Genomic DNA, 24,417 nt, shown 5'->3' with positions numbered 1-24,417 from the left:
AGAAAGTCCCACGAACCCAAGCATAATTAAGAAACACAATGAACATTTTAAAACTGATGTACAGAGTACAAAATATAAAGCATAAAGGCAGGCTCACTCACTGCTTGTAGCTTGGGTTGGTTTCTAGAATGACAAACAGTCACTTTTGTTATGACGTTAAGTTTATTATGCTGATTTGGGAGTCCTGGACCAGCTAAGCATGAGGGAGTAACCAAGTGAACCAAAAGCTTCATGATGTACTTATTTCTAAAAGAAGTTTTGCACCATGAGGCAGTCGGGTTTTCCAAAGCTAACCATATTGATGGTTAGAGGATGTCTTAGATCTGGTAGGTTTTTTAAAAACAAAGCCAGAGACAGGAATTCTTGCTCCAGTGCTGGGGATGGGGAAACTATATGAGAAGGCAGTGAGGGATTTCCATGGGATTTCCCAGGCAAGAATATTGGAGTGGGTTGCCATTTCCTTTTCCAGGGGATCTTTTCGACCCAGGGATCCAACCCACATCTCCTGTATTGCAGGTGGATTCCTTACTCCTGAGTCAACAGGGAGGCCCATCTAACGCTTAGAAATCTGTAAGTATTGTGAAAACAGGGACTTTATCTTTCCTGCTTCCCAGGCTGAGATTACATATTTAATTTAATTAATTTAACGTAATAAATATTTATTGAACGAGTAATTGATCTGTATTTCATCATCTGTCAGTAGAGGCCACTAGCATAGTAACAAACCGCACAAGCTCTGAGGTCAGACGTCTGAGTTCGAATCCCAGTTCGCAGCCTCAGTTTTTACCTTGGAAGTGCCGTGAAGAGTCAGTGAGTTAACGACGGATGTAAAAGCACTTAGTACAATACTTGGCGGGTGGGCAATTCTCCTTAAGGGCCTCCGTGGGGAAAATGCCTTTCCCAGGAAAGCTCGGAGCCATCCCTCGCGGGGTGTCCGGGGGACGCGGGTGTGAGTGCGATGGGAAGGGCAGGGGAAGGAGGGGAACAGCCGCTGAGGTTGCGCCCCGGCCCCGAGCGCCCAGCTGGCCCAGCCTGGGGCGGAGTCTCCTCCGGGCGGGCGGGCCGGGAGGTTCCCCGGAGGCACCGAGGGACCGGGCCAGCCGTGCGGCCGCCGTCTACGCGGGCTATGGCGAGCGCGGCCCGGGGGTCCGGCCCGTGGCCCCCGCTCCTGCTTCAGCTCGCGGCGCTCCTCGGGACGCTCAGGCCCCAGGTGAGAAGCGGGCGGCCGCGGAGCCTCCAAGCTCGGGTTGGGAGCGCAGCCGTCCGGGGGTGCGGCGGGACCACAGGGGGCGTCTCGCCCTCCCCCGGGTCCGGGTGGCTCCAAGTCAGCCCCTGGCCGGAGGAGGGGAGTTGGGGGAGTTGCCAGTTGCCCCACGAGCTGCAGAGGAGACCCAGCACCCCATCCCTCCTGCGGCGTGGGGGTGTGGGTCCAGGAAACAGCCCGAGGGTGCGGGCCCTCGCTTTCCTGCCGGGCCTCTTAAAACTTCTGGAACCCGGCTTCCTTGGAACTTTAAAGGTCCCCTGTGGAGACGTGCACCCACACACCCATTTTTACAGACAAGTTCAGGCGGATCGCAGCGCTCCCATTACCAGTGAGTGGACCCCGAATTTACAACTTCGGGGATAAGTAAGCTGGACCTATGGGAATCTGGTTCGACAGTGCCCAGAGCGGAAAAGTCCAGTCTTACAGAAATGCAGTGAGAGGGAAAAGCCAGGACTACAATCCCCGAATCTAACCTATAACCCCCAGAACAGTTACTGGGCTTCCAGAGGCAACAGTGCCCAAATGGCTCAGACGGTAAAGAATCTGCCTGCAACCTGGGAGACCCAGGTGTGATCCCTGGGTTCGGAAGATCCCCTGGAAAAGGGAATGGCAGCCCACTCTGGTCTTTTTGCTGGGAGAATTCCATGGATAGAGGATCCTGGCCGGCTACATGGGTTCATGGAATTGCAAAGAGTCAGACACCACTGAGCGATTCATACACACACACACACACACACACACACACACACACACACACACACACAAAGGCAACTGCTCATGCTACCCCAGGGCCACTTCCAGCTTGGGACCCACCCCATGTGGGTGGGTGAGCATAGTGTGGCCAGATTGGTTGTTTCCAGGAAAAAAATGTGAGCATAGTGTGGCCAGATTGGGTGTTTCCAGGAAAAAAAAGACAGAGAAAAAAAGCTAAAAACGACAAAAATTAGAAATCTTGACTTTTCAAGTCAAATCTTGACTTTTTCACTTTTTAAGTGAAATCTTTCCAGTTGTTAGAAACTGGTAGCTAACTATAGACAAAATTTTAAACCCACTGATGATCAAACAAAACTCGACTGTGGACTCAGTCCGCAGCTTCTTGCCCAGGACAGTCTCCCTCCTGCCGTGTGGCAGATCACAAAACAGGGAGGAAAAAGAGAGGGCTCAGAGGCAGCTTCCTGACTCCAAAACCATTGGCTTGTCCCCAATCCTGAGGGTCCGGGGGGCAGGATGTGGCCTTTGCAGAGGTGCGGCGGGGCCACCCGGATGTTAGAGTTCCTGCTGGGAGCTCAGCTCCACCCTGTTTGCTCAAGGAAGGGCTGGAGCAGGTGAGTTAGCCCAGCGGGGGCCAGCCTCCCTGCCGTGGCCACCCCCAGCCTTGGTCCAGGGGGCCCCCTGGAGGCTGGCACCAAAAGTAGCTGGGCCGGTTTGGTAGGGAGGGGGGACGGGCGGGCAGAATGGGTCATCCCCAGAGAGGCAGACAGTGAAGCAAAGGAGAAAGGGACCAGGGGCTGGAACCAGAGAGACAGTGGTTCAAGTCCCAGTCCTGCCGTTTATCTGTGTGGCTTTAGGCTAATTACCTAACCTTTTTGAGCCTTAGTCTCCTTCACCTATACAGTGGTAAGAATAATAGCACCACTTCTGGACTTCTGTGGTGGTCCAGTGCTGACGACTCTGTGCTCCCAATGCAGGGGCCCAGGGTTCGATCCCTGATCAGAGAACTAGATCCTGCGTGCCAAACCAAGAGCCCTCCAGTGAAAGTGAACATGTTAGTCCCTCATGTCCAACTCTTTGTGACCCCATGGACTATAATCCTCCAGGCTCCTCTGTCTATGGAATTCTCCAGGCAAGAATACTAGAGTGGGTTGCCATTTCCTCCTCCAGGAGATCCTCCTGACCCAGGGACTGAGTCTGAGTCTCCTGCATTGTAGGCAGATTCTCTTCTGTCTGAGCCACCAGGGAAACTCTCATGCTGCAACTAAAATCCAGCTCAGCCAAATAAAATTTTTAATAAAAGCATCAGTCTCTTAGGGAGGCTATAAGAGTCACTGATGTCCTTTTGTAAAGGAGCCAGGCCCCCAACTCCCACTGTCACCCCTCTCTAGGGTCTTGGAGATCAGCGGGTGGAGCCAGGAAGTTTCCTAATCATCCAACCTTCTTTCTGTTTCCCTCTGGGGGACAGCGAGTCCCTGCCTGGAACAAAGGCTAGGGTGGTCCCAGGCCTCTCAGAGGAGGTGGCTTTGTTTCCACTGCAGGTTCAGAGCTTCACTCCAGAGAACCTCCTGTTTGTGTCCACCCTGGATGGAAGTCTCCATGCACTGAGCAAGCAGACAGGAGACTTGAAGTGGACCCTGAAAGATGGTAAAGAAGGGCTGTCACATCTCACTCCTTGGACCTCGAGCTTGGGGAGGTCACTTCAGGATAAGAACATGGGGTCTAGAATCCAATATGCAGGTGTCTTCAGGCAGCGTTACCACTTACCCAGGCTGTGTGGCCTTGGAAAAGTCACTTCGCCTCTCTGAGCCTCACCTTGTGTCCTCACCTGTAAAATGGGGCCAAGGGTGACGACCCTACCTACAGGAGAGGTATTGCATTATGCTCATGACAAAATGCTTGCTTGATGTCCGGCACACGGTAAGCATCAATGTGAGGTATGCCTTTCAATGGAGAGTCTGGAGGGGACTGCTCACGGTCATGTCCTTGTCCCTGCAGATCCCATCATCCAGGGGCCAATGTACGTCACAGAGTAAGTGGATTGGGCTCTCTCAAGGCAGGGACAGCTGGGAGATGGGGAAGCAGGGTTGCCTGGAGGGGCAGGTGGACTGGAAGGAAGGGAAGAGATTTGGGTCTGGAGCTCTGCGGTGCCTCCTGTGGGGGGTGGGCTCCTACTGGCAGGGAAGTTGGAGGGAAGGGGCCCTCTTGGAATCAGGCGGCGTGCACCAACCTTCCCCTGTTCCTCTGCCCCACAGGACAGTTTTTCTCTCAGACCCAGCCGATGGCAGCCTGTACATCCTAGGGACCCAGAAACAACAAGGATTAATGGTGTGTTTCGCACAGTGCTTGGATGGGCGAGGGTCAGGGCTTCTGTTAGCCAGGGCACTGAGGGGGCTGTCGGGCCAGAATCTGAGTGTCCTGCGGAGGATGAAGTCTGAGAGCCCTAGGGCAAGGCTGTCTGGGGGGGCCTAGCGATGTTGGGGACGGGGGTGACTGGCTGTATCTGTAGAGCAGGCTGACTCTCCAGTCTCTGAGAGTGCCAGGAGCTTCTCCAGGGGCTCTGAGGGTTTTTAGGGGAAACCTATGTATTAGTTATTGTTTAGTTGCTGTCATGTCCTACTCTTTGCAACACCATGGACTGCAGCCCACCAGGCTCCTCTGTCCTTGGGTTTCTCCAGACAAGAATACTGGAGTGGGTTGCCAAGCCCTCCTCCAGGGTATCCTCCCTACCCAGGGGTCGAACCTGCATCTCCTGCATTGGCCAGTGGATTGTTTACTGCTGGAGAACCCGTGTATCAGTTACCTTTTGCTAAATAACACATCACCCCAAAACTCAAACTTCAAATGCAGACAATTTATTTAACTCACAATTTCATGGGATGACAACTTAGGCTGGACTCAGCCGGGTGGTCTTGCTCAAGCATCTGTGGTCAGCTGTCGGTCAGCTGGCTCTTTTTCTGAAAGCTGGTTGGTAGTTGGCTGGCTTTTGACAGGGGCCACTGGGCCAGGGGTCTCTCTTCTTTAAGCAGACAAGCCTGGACTTGTTTACATGGTATCAGCAAGGGAATCGGAAGCAGCAGGAGGGGGCAAGGCCAGGGCCTGAGCAGTTTTCAGGCTTTGCTTATTCTCTTATCCCTTGGTATCCACAGAGGATCAGTTCCAGGTCAAGCTCCCATCACCAAAATCAGAGGGTGCTCAAATCCTTTATGTAAAACGGCACAGTATTTGCATATAACCTAAAGGTATCCTCCCATATACTTTAAACCATCTTAGATTACTTATAAGACCTAATACAATGTAAATGTCATGTAAGTAGTTGCCAAGTGTGTAGCAAAGTCAAGTTTTGCTTTTTGGAACTTTCTGCAGCTTTTTTTTTTCCCCAAAAAAATATTTTCAATCTGCAGTTGGTTGAATCTGTGGGTTCGGAACCCCTGGATAGGGAGGCCGCCTGTATCACATTCGCTAATGTCTCATCAGCCAAAGCTGGTCACATGGCCAAGCGCAGAGGCCGGAAGTGTCAGAGCTCTGACTGTGGCATGGGAGGCCTGCCAGGACGGGCTTACTCTGTGATTAGGAAACTGAATTGATAAGAAATGTTGGTGTGCCCATGGTGTGTCCTACAGGCAGGCCCCAGCAAACAGACAGCACACTCCTACTGGAGAGCTTAAGGATGTTTTATTAATGGGGTTACTTACAAAGATGGGCCTGTTGTTGTTGTTTAGTCATATCTGACTCTTTGAGACCCCATGGACTGCAGCATGCCAGGCCTCTCTGTCCCTCACCATCTCTCCGAAACATCTCTCGAAGTTTGCCCAAATAGTACTGGAGTGGGTTGCCATGCCCTCTTCCAGGGGATCTTCCCAACCCAGAGATAGAACCCAGGTCTCCCTCATAGCAGGCGGATTCTTTACCTTCTGAGCCACCAGAGAAGTCCAAGAATCTGGAGTGGGTAGCCTACCCCTTCTCCAGGGGAATTTCCCGACCTAAAAATTGAACCAGCATCTCCTGCATTGCAAGCGGATTCTTTACCAGCTAAGCTACCCAGGGGGCCGAGGGTAGGAGACCAGAAGGCAGGGTGCCGAGTCCTATGGCCCGTACCGTGGGGTGCTATTTATCAGCTGTAAGCCGATGGGGGAAGCAGTTGTCACTACCTGGAGCTGGGAGGGGTTTGGGGAGAGGACCACGTGACAGGAGACCTTTGGGGGAGAGGCACAGCCAGCCCACGATGACTCTGGGAGAGGAGCCCAGGGAACCCTCTCCCTGTCCCTGCCCCTTCCCTGATCCCCGCCCCACTGGAAGCCAGAGCACAGGGCGCCCATTGATGGAATCCACACCGTATGTCTCCCGGGAGAGAGGCAGAGAGCAGACCTCCTGTTCATTCAGCTCCGGGTCCACCATCGGGTCTTATGGGGCAGGTGTGGCTGTCGGTGACATCACTCCCCATGCCTCTAGGATAAAGTCCAGTCGCCCTGACCAAGCACATCAGAGCCAGCTCACTCCTGCAGCCTCTTCACTCACCCACGGGCACCTAGGTGCACACACACGTGCACACACTCACACTGATTAATTTATTGAATATGCCAGCTCTGGGGCTTCACCCAGATTTTCCCCAAAGTGTTCCAGACTGCCTGGGTTCCCGCTCGCTGTAGTCACAGCACACACATCCTCGTGGATCCACAGGGCTTGCTCTCTTGCTCACACCGTGTGACCCATGTGGGTCCTCGGGGGCTCTGTCCACTATGGTCTCCTGCAGACCCAAGCTGTCAGATGCTCCGTCTCAACCCAAGCTTCTCCCACACCGAAGAGAGTGGAAAGTGACATGGTTTCTTCTGCGCCCTCCCTTTGGCTAAAGTGGGTTTCATGGCTGTGCCCACTTTAAGCAGCAAAAGACAGGTAATCTCATCAGGAGCCCAGAAGGAGAACCAGACTATTTGTGAAACGTGCTCCCCCTCCCCAAGCTGGTTCCTATTCATCCCCCTAAGCCCAATCTAAAATACAAACTCCTTCCCAACCTATGATCTTGCCTCCTGCTTGCCTCCACTTCCGTCTGCCCTTCTCCATCCCCACTCCCAGTGCACCGGCTGTTCCTCAAACTTGCCACTTGGGCTCGCTGGTAGGTGGCCCTGCCGGTGGTCTCAGCATTCTGTCCCTCTGCCCTCCACGTGCTCCTGAACCTCACTACTCGCTTGGCTGGAGTTCTCACTCTCTAACCTTGCTATGTGAAACAGCGTCTCTAATCACCCTCTATCCTAGTTTTCTGAGTTTGTTTTAATAACAGTTACCACTCCCTGGTATTGTCGTTTATGTGTTTTTGTTTGTTTATTATCACACACACCAGAAATGTAACTCTGTACAGATAGGCACTTGGGCCCCAGCATCCAGCTAGTAATAGGTGAAATGACTGAATGAATGAATGAACTACTGAACGTCTTCCTCCAGTCCTTCCGTCCCTCACACCTGCATCAGGTCCCCTCAGCTTCCGTGCTCTTCCATCACAGCACTAATCTTACACGCCGACTATAGGTGTATTGCCTTCTTTTGTCGTCCGTCCTGACTCAGTCCATGTTTGTGCCTGGGGCACTGTCTTCTAAGAGCTCTGTATGTGGAGTTTGGGGACTTTTTTCACTTTGATATAATTTCAAACCTAAGGAAAACATGCAAGGATAGTACAGAGCAATTCTTTATTCCCTTTACCCAGCCGCATCAATTTTTTTAATGTCTTATCACTTTCACTGTATTATTCTCTCTTAGTAGATAGATATAGATAGATAATATTATGTGTATATATATATATACACATATATAAAGGGCTTCCCTGGTAGCTCAGTTGGTAAAGAATCTGCCTGCAATGCAGATCCTGGTTTGATTTCTGGGTCAGGAAGACCAGCTGGAGAAAGGACAGGCTACCCACTCCTGTATTCTTGGGCTTCCCTTGTGGCCCAGCTAGTAAAGAATCTGCCTGCAATGCGGGAGACCTGGGTTCGATCCCTGGGTTGGGAAGATCCCCTGGAGAAGGGAAAGGCTACCCACTCCAGTATGCTGGCCTGGAGAAGTCCATGGACTATCCATGGGTTCGCAAAAGTCGGACACGACTGAGTGACTTTCACTTTCATATATATAAAATTCATATTATTCTATCTTAATAGATAGATATAGATAGATAATACTATAGATATATAGTTTATAGATATAAATAGATACTATTACATGTGTATATATAAAATTTCTTTTTCTGAACTCTTTGAGAAAGAGTTGCAGACATTCTGCCCCTTTATTCCTAAAGCATCATTGTGTATTCCTAAACAAGGACTTTCTCCTACACAACCTGAGTGTAAATTATCAAAATCAGGAGATTTAACATTGATGCAATAATGTTATCTAACCCACAGTCCATATTAATTTTTCATTTTTAAAAGACTTTACTTACTTAATTATTTGTTTTTGGCTGTGTGGCAAGTGGGGCTACTCTCTGGCTGCATCTCACAGGCTCCAGAGCACTCAGGCTCAGCTGTTACAGGGCACGGGCTTAGCTACTGTGGAGCATGTGGGATCTTCCCAGACCAGGGATCAAACCCATATCTCTGCATTGGCAGGTGGATTCTTAACCACTGGACTGCCAGAGAAGTCCCGTATTAATTTTGTCAAGTGTCCCAGTGGTGTGCTTTATTGTTTTCAGCCCAGAACTTGAACCAAGACCACCCCTTGCATCTGGTCCTCATGTCTCTTGAAAGTGAAAGTGTCAGTGGCTAAGTCGTGTCTGACTCTTTGCAACCCCATGGACTGTAGCCCACCAGCTCTTCTGTCCATGGGATTTCCCAGGCAAGAATATTGAAGTGGGTTGCCATGCCCTTCTCCGGGGTATCTTCCTGACCCAGCGATCAAACCCGGGTCTCCTGCATTGCAGGCAGATTCTCTACCCTCTGAGCCACCAGGGAAGCCAGCCATGTCTCCTGGGTGTCACTTAATCTGGCACAGTTTTCCAGCATCTCTGAGGCCGTCATGGCCATTGAAATTTTCAAGTCTCAGCAAGTGTTTCTGAGGTTATTAGTTCAGGAGCGCGTGATCAGGTGGCATCTTGGTGCTGGGGGTGGGATTTTCTGCAGCTCCTTCGGAGATCATGTAGCAGAGTGGTTAAGTGTGCGGGTTCTGGAAGCTGACTCTGCTACCTACAGCTGTGTGACATTAGCCAAGTTACTCAGCCTCTCGGGAAATGGATATGATCATCGTTGTGCCCAGAAAATAGGTTACGTGTGTTTCTCTGCTCCTCCCGCTCCCCAGAGGCTGCCCTTCACCATCCCTGAGCTGGTTCACGCCTCCCCGTGTCGCAGCTCTGATGGCGTCTTCTACACGGGTAAGCACCCCTCCAGTCCCGTTGGGCCAGCGGGGCACAGCGCGGACAGGCTGCACGCCCTCTCCGGCTCACCTAGAGAGCGGGCACCCTTCCCACCTCCACAGGCCGGAAGCAGGATGCCTGGTTTGTGGTGGACCCTGAGTCAGGGAAGACGCAGATGACGCTGACCACAGAGCGACCCTCTACCCCCCGCCTCTACATCGGCCGGACGCGTGAGTCAGACCCCAGCTGCTCCCCAAGCTCTGGAAAGCCCCCGCTTTGGCTCTGCCCAGGCCTGGCAATTGCTCTCCACGCTGAGTTCGGGCCAGTCAATCACTCTGCCAGTCGACAAACACATCACTGAGCACTGAACAAGGAGCCAGGGGCACGGCAGTAACGAAACAGACCTGATTTCGGCTGCAGTGATGCTCACAGAGTCTGGCCTCCAGGCTGGGTGCTCAGGAAGCCCGTGCCTCCACAGAATGATGTCCCCCGGGTGGGGGTGGAGGAGTGTCACATGGGCATTCCTGGCAACCCTGCTTCTGGGTGTCCCCAGAGTACACGGTCACCATGCACGACCCCAGGACCCCGGCCCTGCGCTGGAACACCACCTTCCGCCGCTACTCCGCACCCCCCGTGGATGGCTCGCCTGGTAAATGTGAGTGTCCCCCTGCCCTGGCCCCACTTTAGAGCAAGGTCCCCAACTCAAGGAACCTTGAGTGGCATCCACGACCAAGCCCCACCACATTCAGGCCCATCTGACCCCCTGGGGGACCCCACATACTGAGTGATGCCCCCTTGATGGACAGCCTAAGTCACCCACTCAACACGCAGCCTGACCCTCCGGTACCCTGAGAAGCTCTTAGCATCCTGACTCTTTCACATGTCCCGTGAGCCCAGCCAGGTCACCCCGGGTGCTCCCCAGACCCCAAGTGACCCCAAGCAACCCCCACACACCTGAGCAGTCCCCGTGTATCCCAACTGACCTCCAGTGTTGATGGATGCCTGAGAGATGACCCTGAGTGACCGTCCCCAGAGTCACCACCCTGCCTTGATACAATGACTGCCCTTCCATGTGTGGGTATGCTTCCCAAAACTGTACAAAAGGGTAGATTTTTAATTTTGGAATATAATATTACAAAGAAATTCCTTTACTTTTGTTATTGTTCAGCTCAGTCATCTTCATATATGCTTAATCCATAGTAGTCACTGGTGTTATTTCATTTCCTTCTGTTTTTTGGGGTTATTTTTTCTTCATTTCCCTTAGTATATCAATATCTTTGTTACTGGTTTCTAAGAACTCATTTATGGCTAAGGGTGTCAACCATTTGTCATGCAGTGCAAATGAAACACTGTATTTTATTGTCATCAATTTACTCTGGTATTCGGTATTTTGGTTGTGTATTAAAATATAATCATGTTGTGTTTAAAAAAGTAATAGTAACTGCCCTTCCTAAATGCCTGAATGACCCCGAAGGTGCCCTAGGCCACTCTCAGACCCTGACTCCACCATTCCATCTGAGAACTCACACAGGCGACCCTGACACATCACAGCTGACACCCACAAGGCCCCTAACTGAGCCCCCTTCACATTAAATGACTCCCATGTTAGCCACATGTGTCCAGACCACCCTGACTGACCAACAGCCAGACCATGACTGACTCCCCCACATCCTAAGTGACAAGGACTGATTCACACACCTGAGTTCCTTTGGATGACTCCAGCTCACCCCTACATCTTACACAACTGTCCCGTTGAGCCTGATCAAAGCGACCCAGTGAACGTCCCATGTCCTGGTAACCCTGCAGGTGATCTCTCCCAACCACACACGTGAGGGGCCCTGCGGACAGCCTGCCCTCAAAGCAGCTTCCCCACCCCAAGATGCTCCAAAGTGCCTCAGGGCAGGACACCCTGACCACATCTCTGCAACCATCTTTCCTGGCAGACATGAGCTACCTGGCATCCTGTGGGATGGGCCTGCTGCTGACCGTGGACCCAGGAAGCGGGGCGGTGCTATGGACGCAGGACTTGGGCGTCCCCGTGGTGGGCATCTACACATGGCACCAAGAGAACCTGCGCCAGCTGCCCCACCTCACACTGGCTCGAGACACCCTGCACTTCCTCGCCCTCCGCTGGGGCCACATCCGACTGCCAGCCTCAGGCCCCCAGGACACAGCCACTCACTTCTCCGCCTTAGACACCCAGCTGCTGTAAGTACCCATGTCTGGGGGCTGGGGAGGAGCTTCTGGAAGCCCAGGTGTAGCCCAGGTCCAATGGGCAGGTGTGATGTCCAACCATGATACAACAGTACAGCTGAACCAAGGATCACAATATTTCAAACAGTTTGGTAAATAAGCAGTGCTCTGCATGCCCACCGTGTGCTCCCAGGACCCCTGGATAGCCTCACCGTTCAGTGACTGATATGGTAAAATCTGGCCAGGGAAGGGCCTCCATATCTCCACCCCAGTGCTTCAGCTGGCATCTGTTCTGATTGGTAGGTACTATGTGTTTATTGGGGCTTTCCCGGTGGCTCAGTGGTAAAGAATTTGCCTGCAATGCAGGAGATGCGGGAGATGCGAGTTCCATCCCTGGGTTGGGAAGATCCCCTGGAGGAGGGCATAGCGACACACTCCAGTATTCTTTCCTGGAGATTCCCATGGGCAGAGGGGTCTGGTGGGCTACAGTCTATAGGTTTGCAAAGAGTTGAACACACAGGAAGAGACTAAGCACAAAGGCACATGTGTTTATTGATTTTTAAAAACCTTAAAAATGACCCTTCCTTGTAACACTGAATACCTTAGTGTCCCCATCTTGGGGAGCCAGGAGGCAGACTGGGAAAACCAGGGATTATCCATTCATTCAGTTGGTTCTCCAAATATTAATTGAGCACTTGCTACATAGCAATCACTTGCTAGACTCTGGGAGTACAGTAATATAGCCAGTGTTCCGACCTACAGAAATCTCAGAATCTAGTGCAAGAGACGGGTATGTAAAGAGGTAATCATGATATGGTATGACAAGGGATGAGATAAGAGGAGTATAGTGTATCATGGGAATGTATAAAAGGGCACCTAAATCAAGACTGGGGGCAGGAGGCAATCATAGAAAGTTTCCTAGAGGAAGGGACATACAAGTTGAAACCAAAAGGGTGAAGAGAAAACAAGAGACGGATCATGGCAACCAGGAAACAGAGTCAGTTAGCAAAACAAGGCTGGGGCACAGCTCTGGAGCAGAGAATAAGGTCTGATGCTGTTAAACAGGGATCTTATCAGATCATTTGAAGGGTTTAGGGTAATGTTAAGGAGAAACCATTGGAATATTTTAGATAAAGAAGTGATTTGATCATATTTTCATTTCAGAAAGATAACTGGCTATAGTGTAAAGAGTGTCTTAGTCTTGTGGGGAGGAAGCAGGCACAGAACATTGCATTAGTTCAGGCAAAAGATGAAGACACTCTGGACTAGGACAGAAACACTGGAGATGGAAATAAGTGGAGGCTAACAGTCAAGGCTATGGTTTTTCCAGTGGTCATGTATGGATGTGAGAGTTGGATGGTGAAGAAAGCTGAATGCTGAAAAATTGATGATTTTGAACTGTGGTGTTGGAGAAGACTCTTGAGAGTCCCTTGGATTGCAAGGAGATCCAACCAGTCCATCCTAAAGGAGATCAGTCCTGGGTGTTCATTGGAAGGACTGATGCTGAAGCTGAAACTCCAGTACTTTGGCCATCTTATGCAAAGAGTTGACTCATTGGAAAAGACCCTGATGCTGGGAGGGATTGGGGGCAGGAGGAGAAGGTGACGACAGAGGATGAGATGGCTGGATGGCATCACCGACTCGATGGACATGAGTTTGAGTAAACTCCGGTAGTTGGTGATGGACAGGGAGGCCTGGCATGCTGCAATTCGTGGGGTCACAAATAGTCAGACACAACTGAGTGACTGAACTGAACTGAACAGATATTAAGAGGAAAAGACTGTATTTGGTGATTAGAAAGTTTGATGATTGTGAGCAAGGAGTCACCAATTACCCTTAGGTTTTAGAAGCACATGAGTGCTGTTGTTTTCAAAGGTAGGGCACACTGGAGGAGGAATTAGGGGAGGAGGAGGAATAGAAGGAAGAAGAGGGGAGGAGGAAGAGAAGCAGGTAAGGAATGAGGTGATGAGTTCAGATTTAGAAAACTGAGCTCCTAGAAGAGGTCTGGGCTAGAAATAGATTTAGAAGCAACGACTATAGAATTTGTATCGTTAGCTTTTGCTATATAACCAATCACTCCCAAAATTTAGGGTTTCAGAATGAACAGTCCTTATTTTTTAAGATTCTGTGGGTCAGCTGAGTGGTCTGGTCTGAGCAGCCAGCCGGCGGCTTGGCTGAGCCTGGACAATCTAGAATGACTTCACTCACCTATCTCATAGTTAATGGACTATTTGGCCTATGGGGTATCAAATAAGGTCTCTCATACCCCCACACAGTAACCTGGTTTTCCTCTTGTGGTAGCCTGGGGGTTCCAAAGAACCCCATGAGAAGGCAAGCCCCAATGCACAAACATTTCTCAAGCCTCTGATTGTCTCATTTGGTATCATCTCATTGGCCAGTGCAAGTCATGTGACCCAGGCCAGAGTAAGTGTGGGCGGGGACAATATAAAGACACCAGTACTATGGGACTGAAACCGCCCACCACCATCACTCATCCTTCTCCCCTTTCCTCTCCCCCAACTAGGATGACGCTCTATGTGGGAAAGGATGAAGCTGGCTTCTATGTCTCTAAGGCACTGGTTCACACTGGGGTGGCCCTAGTGGTGAGAAGGGGCCTCTGAGGGGCTGGAAAGAGGGGATGAAGCAGGAGAGAAGCCCCCCGCCACCACTCATGACTCCCCATCTTCTGCCACAGCCTCGTGGACTGACCCTGGCCCCCACCGATGGCCCCACCACAGAGGAGGTGACACTGCAAGTCTCAGGAGAGCGAGAGGGCTCACCGAGCACTGCTGTGAGATACCCCTCAGGCAGCGTGGCCCTCCCGAGCCAGTGGCTTCTCATTGGTGAGACCCCTTCCACCCAGACTGAAAGGACCTGTGAACCCAGCTTCTGAGCTAGGCTGAGGTCACCTCCAGCCCGCTGACCCTGTCCCTGCCCCTTAGGACACCACGAGCCACCCCCGCTTCTGCACACCACCATGCTGAGAGTCCATCCCGCCCCAGGGAGTGGGGCTTCTGGGGCCAGACCCTCAGAAAGCATCCAGGCTCCAACTCTCTTCTTGGAGGTCAGTGCTTGATGGGCAGAGGGCCTGTGGGGAGATGCCACAGGCGTGGGCAGCCCTTGCACCTTTTCCTTAGGCTTCTAGGCATAACATTTGAGGTGGGTCAACTGACCTCACAATTTCTCAGAAGAAACACTTCTTTTGTTGTTATTGCCAGAAAAAGTGTTCCAAGTGTCAAAAAGGTACTGGCTATCTAAATTGTGAAACATGGGTCATGGTTTTCTTTATTCTTCAGTTTAGAGGTGGCAAAAGATTTATCAAGTGAGAAAATGAAAATGGAAAAGCTATAAAAGTATGCCCTCCTGGGAGAGGACTGGACAAGAGTCACCAGTAGTTCAAGGTTAGAAGGAACAGGCATGCTCTCTTCTCAAAATGACATAATTCTCAAATCTGCTTGCTCATCAGAATCACCTAGGAGCCCACTCCAACCTCACTGAATTCAGAATCTCTGGAGGTAGATATTTGTATTTTTTGGTGAAGTCCCAAGAGTATCAGGGTTTTTTAGTGACACCCCAGGTCTCCTGGGGCACCATGATTTCCGGGCACCATGGAGAGTGCCAGGCTTACCATCATGTAGCCCACTCACTCTCCACCCCTTCAAGCTAAGCCCAGCCCTGTACTACGTGATGAAGACGGGTTAGGGGTTCCATAGCAGGAGAGGTTGCTGAGAGTGAAAGCCCCTTGGTCCTCAGCTCCTGAGCCTGAGCCGGGAGGAAACTCCGAACCTGGAGCTACATCCTGAAAAGAAAACCTCAGAGCTGTATCCAGGCCTGGGACCCCAAGACCTGCTGGCAGCCAGTCTCACTGCTCTCCTCCTGGGAGGATGGATTCTCTTCCTAATGAGGCAGGTAAGCCCATCACCTCTGACCTCAGGTACATCTTACGGTCTTCCTAGAGGAACTCTGCTCCTCTCCAAGACCACTTAGCGGGTTTCTCCCTCACCCAGGTCCAGTTCCGTCCCCTGCCTTCCTCTTAGCAGCTCCCAGGGCCCTCGATACTGTGCTCTTTATGCCAATGCTCCAGGGACCGGCCATCTCAGGCACAGCCTCTGGGCCCATCATGGGGTAGGCCTGGCCAGGGAGAGCCGAGCCTTCATAGGTCCCCATGTTTCAGCAGCAGCAGCAGTTGGCAGAGAAGCAGCAGCACCAGGCCCCCCTGGCACCTGCAGGCCCTTCTCACATCTCTCAGGATACTCAGCCCCAGCCCTCCAACGCCACCCTTCAGAGCCAGAAGAGGCTTCAGAGTCCCCCAGAGCAAGGCCAGCCACTGGAAGACCCTGAAGGTGAGCTCACGTGAACAAGAAAGGACAGCATCAGGGACAGAAAAGAGAGAAGCAGGTTTAGCTCTAAAATCAGATTATTGGAAGGCCCTATAGTGGGACTGCTGTTGTTCAGTTGCCAGGTTGTATCGACTCTTTTGTGACCCCTTGGATTGTAGCCCACCAGGCTCCTCTGTCCATGGGATTCCCCAGGCAACAATGCCAGAGTGGGTTGCCCATTTCCTTCTCCAGGGGGTCTTTCCGACCAGGGATCCAACCCACGTCTCCTGCCTTGGCAGGTGGATTCTTTACCACGAAGCCACCAGGGAAGCCAATCCTAAATGAGTTAATAGGAGATAACTCTGAATAGTGCCTGCTGTGTAGAGCCCTCTAGAAATGTTTGCCATCATTTTTACTGTTGTCATTATGTTCAGGGACCCTGGATACAGATAGAACTGGTATAGATCTAAGTCCACTAACTGTTAATTTTGATAAATTGCTTGACTCCTCTGAGCTTCAGGTTTCTCATCTGTCAAGTGGGAATGATAACACCTACTCCATTACATCACCTCATATGACAGGTTTACCATCACCACAATTATTAAATCTTGCCAAGCTGATGTTATTAATATGTGTTAAAATAATGTCATATTTGGTAATAGTAATAATAATAATAATAATAGTAAATTACCTAGGTACCCTTTGGTTCCTTTTCTCTTTAGGGCTTTTTATTTTTTAAACATTTTTCCTCTCTTCTCTCAATTTCATCCTATAAAGAAGCCCTTTCAAGCTTCCTCTGGAATCTGTGGGATGCCCCAGGGGAACTTCCGTGTGCTTTTATTGGTCAGTTCAGGCTACTTTCCTGCTTCTTTGGCACTGCTCAAGCTGCTGCCTCCTACCTTGGAGCTACTCTGCTGCATCGCTAACTCAGCCTGAAGTCCGCCCCACATTTGGTGGGATGCTCCCATGCTGCTTCCAAAGTTGCCCCTGTGTTCGCCACCCCTCCCCCACCCAGTGCTGAGAGGAAAGCAGCTTCCTTCCTGGGGGTCAGCTCCTGTAGAAAGCCCCCCACTGCAGAGTTGCCTGAGCCCTGAAGGTTGCAGTTCCGGTCACCTTACTGGCTCTGGGTGGTTCCACATAACACTCACCCCATTGCACCCTGAAACACTCCTCCTTGGACCTCCTGACTCAAGCCGAGTCTTTCCCCAGAGGACCCAGACTCCACGTCGTTCCAGTTGGTTCTTGTCAAAAAACCTTGCTGTTCCTCCCCCCATCATCCCGAAGTTGTCCCTCACCACCACGGTCTACTAGACCCAGTTACTGACGGGATGGAATTCCTTCCCCCAGACATCACCTCAGTCCCCTCGTGGGTCTGTAGATACCACTAACCCACAGAGGAAGAGAAAACAGGAGGTTGAATTCCAACCCTGGTTCATCCAGGCCCCCCTGTTACATGAAATACCTAAACTTCTTTACTCACTGTGAGAAAACAATCAAAGTAATATCAGTGCTTCAGGACAAGAATCCAAGGAAATAAAATCCCCAGCTAGAGCGTGGTCATTTTGTGACAAAACTCAGTGGTAACAATCTCTATATAGTATTGAGTTCCCTCTGCACTTTAAAAGAAACCTTTCTATTTCTTTACTTTCTTTAAAGTTTTAGTAAGCTTTCCTTTGGTTTTTTCATAACTTCTAGGAAAGCATGGAAAAGACTGGTAATTATTAAGTGCCGTGATGAATGCTGTGATGGGGATGGGAGGATTCAGGGAGCTGTAGGAACATAGAGGAGGGTCATGGAGCTCCGATGAGGGGACATGGGAAGTGTCCTCAAAGTGAAGTCTAGGCTGTGATCCCAAAGAGAAGAAGGAATTACCCAGGTGAACAGGGCGGAGTGGAGCAGGAGCCTTCCAGGTGGCCCCAAGAGCACAGGTGAAGGTTCAGAGATGCGAGAAAGCCGGGTGCACATTCTGGAAGCTGAAAGGAGGGTTGCGCACTCATGCTCACAGGTGGGTCAGGTGAATAAAGCAAAGAAGCGAAGCAGTCACATGGGAGAGAGAATAGGGAGTGGTGGGGCCTGTGGCAAACCGGAGAACGGGTGCTCGGGCTGAGCCTGCCTTGCTTGCTGCTGCAATCTGGACCCAGAGCTTGACCCAGGAATTACCTGTTGAGTTAGTGACTGACACTGGCCACCAGAGATTCTTAAACAGCGCTCTCAACTCAATAAATATATGCAGAGTGAATATGTGCTGAGCAGGTGTGAGGGACAGACGGAGTTAATGGCTGGGACTTGCCCATCCAATATGCAGCGATTTGGAGTCCAGTGTATTGAAATCTTTCATTCAGGGAGAGTCAAATAAACACATGTGGCAGATGGCAGGAAAGCTTCGAGAACCACTCTCCAAAAAAGCCCTCTACACCTGTGGCAGCCCCTAATGTGTTCTCAGGACCTCTATGTCAGGAACTCTGACTTTGGAATCCTTGGTCCTCCTCTTGGTGCAGGGAAAGGAATGTTCCTCAGGACCTTTTCATGGTTCACAAAATTGGCAGTGGAGTTCTGCCCCACTCTCATGTAACCTCTACAAACGCATCTACACGTGCTTGGCAGAGTGTCCTCTAGGACTACTAGCTACATGGTACATTCAGCAGCAAGTGGGCACAATCAAGCCTGAACCAGCTAAAACTTAGGGCTAACATTTATATAGCACTTACTGTATACTGGGCCCTGTTGTAAATATTGTGCATGTATGAACTCATATTTATAAGGTGGATACTATCATTATGCTGATTTTATGGAAGAGGAAATTGAAGGCAGAAAGGTTCATGACACTCCCACCCCAGACTCACAAAGCCAGTAAGTAGCAGCTCGGGAACTCAAAAGCAGGTCAACTTTGGGATGGTATCTCTGTTTGAATTTTGGCAATGCCCATGAAGTAGGTAACCGGCTTGAATGGTTTCCCAACCCGTGTAAAAGAAGCAACACAGTGCATCTCATATTGCTGGGGATCTCAGAGGCGATTCTGACCATACATCACTTCCCCACCATGTGACGACTTTTGATTCCTTTAGAACTTCTGTGTTTGTTGCTTCTCCATTATCATGATACAGAAGGCTGAGCAAATGATGGTGGAAATGTGTGTGCAGACTGAGCCTCCTGATTCATTATTTCTGCATTCAAGAACTTCATGGCCGGAAGTCTGGCTTCCCTCCCAACACTGAGGGTCCTCCTGAATCTAGAGTTAGTTCTGAATCTAACCCAGAAAGCACGTAGTGAGTGTTCACCTCACGTGGAGGGCACCCAGGCAGGGGGGGCAGACATGCAAAAAGACAGGAAACCAGAACCAAGCGAGTGGTACAGAGTGGTACAAAAGAGGAGCCGGAAGAGCTCAGGGACCCTCAGCTGGAGCCAGCTGAGCAGGGTTTGTTCAAACAGGCTTTCCGACAACGCTGCCCCTGCTTTCTGAGCTGCCGGAGAGACAGGCCCAGCTTACTGGTGTGTGATGTGCTTCCAGCAAGCCTCAGGACCACACTCCTGAGAGTCCAGGGTATACACATTTCACTTACTGCTTGCATCTCATCAGCAGAGAGTGTTTAAGCAAATAACCTAGAGCAGTGCTGAGCTTAATACTTAATACTTTGCTCACAGATCCCTGATGCTGATTTTCTTTGCTTTTCCTAGAGCTGATTAGAGAGACTAAAGCTGGCAGCTCTTCCTAGGGAGAGTGTTCTCAGGGCCACGGAAGGGCACACAACTCTAGGGGCACCAGATACACTTAGCTATGTGCATGGGGCCCCCTGGAGCTGAGCAGGAGCCTGTCCCATGCCTGGGTCATTGTGAGGGGTCTCTCCCAGGTGACCCAAGAGGAAGAGCAGTAACTGCCCAATTCCTCCACTCACCTGAGCCAATCCCATCCACCCCTTTTAAAAAAAGAGATTATTTTTGGCTGTGCTGGGTCTTCATTGCTTCTGAGGCCTTCCTCTAGTTGCTGCAAGCAGGGGGCTACCTCTCTAGTTGCGGTGCACGGGCTTCTCATTGCTGTGGCTTCTCTTCTTGCAGAGCACAAGCTCTAGGTGTATGGGCTCAGTAGTTGCAGAGCATGAGCTTACTTGTCCTGGGGCATGTGGAATCTTCCCAAACCAGGGATCAAACCCGCCTCCCCTGCACTAGGCAGGCGGATTCTTAACCGCTGGACCACCAGGAAAATCCAACCCCACCCTTCGTAACAGGAAGCCAAGGCCTTCTGGGGGCTCCCTGCTGCCCTGGAACTAATTCTAGACAGTTCAGCATCCACATGCCCACCGCTCCCCGCCCCCCTCGATCCCCACCCAGGACAGTCTTTTCTGCCACAGCCTTCACCTTCATCATGCTTCTGGCTGCCAAAATTCACTTTCCTATTTGAATCTAATACTTCAGTCGAAAGGGTTTATATATTAGTAACTGATGGAGGTGGGGAAAGGAAAGAAACCTGGGCAGAAAATGCCAGAAGAGGGAAAATGATGAAAGAGGACAGCAGAGTAGACCTCGTCCCCACACTTTTTTCCATTAATCCTCACAGTAATATTATGCAGGATCCTTGACGTAGTCCCACTTTATAGATGAGAAAACCAGGTCACGACGGTTAGGTCACTTGCCTGGAGTAAGCGGTAGCCTGAGGCACTGGACCCTGTCTGGCACTGGCGGGGCATGGAAGCGGGAGGCCGGAGAAAGACCAAGGTTGGGGGGGCGGGTCTGGACTGGGCGGGGTGGCGGCCGTGGGCAGAGTCCCCCTGAGGCCCCCGCTCCTCTCCCCCAGCCGAGCAGCTCACCGTGGTGGGAAAGATCTCCTTCAACCCCAAGGATGTCCTGGGCCGCGGGGCCAGTGGGACTTTTGTCTTCCGGTGAGTGGCAGCCAGGAGCTGGGCTGAGGTGGCCACTGTCCCTTGGAGAGCCCCGCTCTAAAGAACCCCCAAGGCGGGCGTGGATCCTAAGGATTCCCTTTCCGTCTGCCCTCTGGATCTCCACCCAGGGGACAGTTTGAGGGGCGGGCGGTGGCGGTCAAGCGGCTCCTCCGTGAGTGCTTCAGCCTGGTCCGGCGGGAGGTGCAGCTGCTGCAGGAGTCAGACAGGCACCCCAACGTGCTCCGCTACTTCTGCACCGAGCGGGGACCCCAGTTCCACTACATCGCCCTGGAACTCTGCCGGGCCTCGCTGCGGGAGGTGAGGCCTGCGCTCCGGGGTGGGAGCGGGGCCGGGGGTCCTGGGCTGCGGGCTGACGCTCTGCCCCTCACTGCTCCGCAGTACGTGGAACACCCGGAGCCGGACGGCTGGGGCCTGGAGCCCGGGACGGCGCTGCAGCAGCTGATGGCGGGCCTGGCTCACCTGCATTCCTTGCACATAGGTACCGGTGCCTCCCGGCCTCCCTCCGAGCCCCTGCCTGCCTCCCTCAGCTCTCAGCTCTGCTCTGCTCTCACAGTGCACCGTGACCTGAAGCCGGGCAACGTCCTCATTGCGGGGCCCGACAGCCAGGGCCTGGGCAGAGTGGTCCTCTCAGACTTCGGCCTCTGCAAGAAGCTGCCCGCTGGCCGCTGCAGCTTCAGCCTCCGCTCGGGCATCCCGGGCACAGAAGGCTGGATGGCGCCCGAGCTCCTGCAGGTCCCGCCTCCGGACAGCCCTGTGAGTCCTGCCGCCCCAGGCTGCAGGCAGGCCTCCCCGCCCAGTGTCTCTGCTGCCTGGGCTCTGGATCACCCGCTCTGTGGCCTTCAGTGACTCCTCCCAGCCTGTTTCTGTAAAGTGGGGATAACGCCTCCCTTTTTCCCCTAGGGCAGTGGTTCTCAACCAGGGGAGACTTTTGCCATCACTGGGCAATGTCTGGAGACATTGTGGGTCATTCCACTTGGCAGGGAAAGGGAAGTTGCTGCTGCCACCTGGGGGCAGAGGCCAGGGATGCTTGTGAGACACCCAATGCACAGGACGGTCCTACAGGACCGAGAATTATCTGGTCCAAAATGTCAAGTCCCGAGGTTGAGAAGCATTGAGCTAGAAAATGGTTTTCATCTCTACTGTGCTGTAGTCATTGAGGAGCCTGAAAAAATTCAGGTGCCCAGGCCCTATACCCAGTAACTGACCCCCAGTGACTTTACTGTGAAGCCAGAGTGGAGAGCCACCCAGATTGGAGGGTTTGGGGGAGCATCAGATGAGCAAATGGTTTTCCCAGGTGGCGCTAGTGGGAAAGAACCTGCCTGCCAATGCTGGAGACTTAAGAGACGCAGGTTCAATCCCTGGGTTGGGAAGAACCCCCTAGAGGAAGAACTGGTAACTCACTCCAGTAGTCTTGCCTGGAGAATCCCACAGACAGAGGAACCTGACAGGCTGCTGTCCATAGCATCACAAAGAGTTGGACACGACTGAAGTGATTTAGCCCCCCCACACACACATGAGCTAATGTAACTGTCATAGAGCAGTTTCTGACCCCCGGAGGCACTTGGAGACCCAGGATCATAGATTTTTGAGTCAGTGTTCAGAGGGAAGTCATAGGCATGGATGAGAGTAACACACAAAGAGACCAGAGTCGCCCCCACTCCTGAAGTTGAGAGCTAGACGTGGCAACGTGGAGGCCCAAGAACCAGGGCGCTCATGTTAGGAGCCTGTGCGGGTTTTAAATTTTTAAATTTGCAGCCACCATTTTAACTTCTGGGAAATTCCACATAAAAGTCTAGATTTCTGGATTCTTTCACAAAATCAAAAGCTCTGCCACCCTAGAAAGTCCCCTGTAGGCAACCAGCTGCAGCTGAGTTGCCAGTGGCCACCTATGGACAGGGCTGGTACCAGATCACAGTCCCCAGTGCTGCCTTATTGCCTCACGCCCAGCCAGCTTCACTCGAATGTGTCAGCATCACCCACCAGACCTGGAGGAATAACGCGTGGAGAACCTAAACTAGAGGCTCAGTGGGGGCAAAGACTTTGGATGAAAACCACGCATCCCTTTCACCAGTGCAGAGGGGAGGGAATGTAGGGTCATGAAGATACCTCTTGGGAAGCATCCTTGAGTTCTAGCCTGAACCAAATCCCGGGCTGCTGCCCCAGCCCCGGGCAGAGTGCAGCCAGGCAGACTTCCTGGAGCAGAGCCCTCCTCCTCATCTCTGTCCCTCTGGCCCCCAGACCAGCGCAGTGGACATCTTCTCTGCAGGCTGTGTGTTCTACTATGTACTTTCCGGTGGCAGCCACCCCTTCGGAGAGAGTCTTTATCGTCAGGCAAACATCCTTGCGGGGGCTCCCCGTCTGGCTCACCTGGAGGAAGAGGCCCACGGTGAGGGGGACCTGGGCTGGCAGAGGAGGAGGGTAAGCAAGGCAGAGGCTGGCGGGGCTTGAAACCACTCCTCCCTCTCGCCCCTGCAGACAAGGTCGTCGCCCGGAGCCTGGTGGAGGCCATGCTCAGCCCCCTGCCGCAGGCTCGCCCCGCTGCTCGCCAGGTGCTGGCCCACCCCTTCTTCTGGAGCAGAGCCAAGCAGCTCCAGTTCTTCCAGGTCAGTTGGAAATCTGGAGAGAGGCCGCAGGGAGTTTGGGTTCTGAGCAACAAGGGAAGCCAGATTGGCTGCAGGAAGGAGACTCATCTATGTGTTCCAGGCAGCCCAGCTCCTTGATCTAAACCAAGACAGAGCCTAGACTCCCACACGCTGCCCTCGCGGCCCTGCACGGTCTCCTCAGCACCGCTTTCCAGGCCCAGCTGCCCCTGGTGTGAGGACATACACCATGCCTTTCAGCCCTAGTTGTCACTCATGCTGTTCCCATGCCCAGACAGCGCATTCCACTTCTGTGACCTTGAGTCACTGAGCCTGTTTGCATGTCTGTAAAATGGGGAAAACAGCAGCTCTGTCACAGGTTGGATTAGCCCCTGCATAGCAGAGAAGCTCCACTCAACAGGAGGCAACAATCCTTTACCCTGAGCCGGGCAGCTCTGGCTGCTGCACGCCCCCAGCCATTGGACCCTCCTGGCCTGTGGCCTCCAGCCCCGGTCAGGAGGCTCAGAAGCTCTGTGGGTCCTAGGATGTCAGCGACTGGCTGGAGAAGGAGCCTGAGCAGGGGCCCCTGGTGACAGCGCTCGAGGCGGGCGGCTCCGAGGTGGTCCGGAGTGACTGGCACAAGCACATCTCGGTGCCACTGCAGACAGGTAGAGGCCAGACTCGGGGGGCCCGGGAGGCCGAAGGGACGCCCCAGCAGGGACGGCTGTGCCAATGCCTTCCCTGCCCACAGATCTGAGAAGGTTCCGGTCGTACAAGGGGACATCGGTGCGAGACCTGCTCCGTGCTGTGAGGAACAAGGTGTGTTCTGGGGCTCGGGAGGGGCCTTGCCGGTGGGGAGGCCTGAGGCCTGGCCCGGCTGAGCCCCGGCTCTCTGCTCCGACCCCCCAGAAGCACCACTACAGGGAGCTCCCGGAGGAGGTCCGGCAGACGCTGGGCGCTGTCCCTGACAGCTTCGTCCAGTACTTCACCAACCGCTTCCCGCGGTTGCTGCTACACACGCACAGCGCCATGAGGAGCTGCGCCTCCGAGAGCCTCTTCCTGCCTTACTATCCGCCAGCCACAGGGGTCGGGGGGCCGAGCCCGGGGGCAGCGGGGAGCTGAG

General features: G+C 52.6%; 1 protein-coding gene across 7 annotated transcripts; it reads left to right on the top strand.

The window, feature by feature from the left end:
- Positions 1-1,071: 1,071 nt before the first annotated feature.
- On the top strand, positions 1,072-24,416 carry ERN2 (endoplasmic reticulum to nucleus signaling 2). Of its 7 annotated transcripts, XM_061153019.1 has the most exons (23): positions 1,072-1,210; positions 3,517-3,622; positions 3,974-4,007; positions 4,231-4,303; positions 9,254-9,326; positions 9,431-9,538; positions 9,862-9,963; positions 11,252-11,516; positions 14,026-14,104; positions 14,197-14,344; positions 14,444-14,565; positions 15,255-15,406; positions 15,679-15,844; positions 18,583-18,670; positions 20,610-20,694; positions 20,823-21,012; positions 21,094-21,193; positions 21,269-21,468; positions 22,954-23,101; positions 23,191-23,318; positions 23,839-23,962; positions 24,046-24,113; positions 24,204-24,416. In XM_061153019.1, the coding sequence occupies exons 1-23, from the start codon at positions 1,127-1,129 to the stop codon at positions 24,414-24,416; spliced, it is 2,856 nt and encodes a 951-aa protein (XP_061009002.1). In that variant the 5' UTR covers positions 1,072-1,126. The 7 variants fall into 7 exon arrangements, with proteins under 7 accessions (XP_061009002.1, XP_061009001.1, XP_061009006.1 ...); XM_061153018.1 differs by having other exon boundaries at positions 21,094-21,468; XM_061153023.1 differs by lacking the exon at positions 18,583-18,670 and having other exon boundaries at positions 15,255-15,410.
- Position 24,417: the final 1 nt, after the last annotated feature.

Source organism: Dama dama, chromosome 10, assembly GCF_033118175.1.
Source record: "Dama dama isolate Ldn47 chromosome 10, ASM3311817v1, whole genome shotgun sequence".
Classification (NCBI taxonomy): Eukaryota; Metazoa; Chordata; class Mammalia; order Artiodactyla; family Cervidae; genus Dama; species Dama dama.
The sequence above is the reverse complement of the archived record's forward strand: the minus strand, read 5'-3'. Positions and strand labels throughout refer to the sequence as shown.

Excerpts from the sequence above, each read along its gene's own strand:
- ERN2 (XM_061153018.1), top strand. The coding sequence starts at position 1,127 with ATGGCGAGCGCGGCCCGGGGGTCCGGCCCGTGGCCCCCGCTCCTGCTT. Across the intron at positions 4,008-4,230 it reads GGGCCAATGTACGTCACAGA|GACAGTTTTTCTCTCAGACC; the intron begins GTAAGTGGATTG and ends TCTGCCCCACAG. Across the intron at positions 4,304-9,253 it reads AGAAACAACAAGGATTAATG|AGGCTGCCCTTCACCATCCC; the intron begins GTGTGTTTCGCA and ends CCCGCTCCCCAG.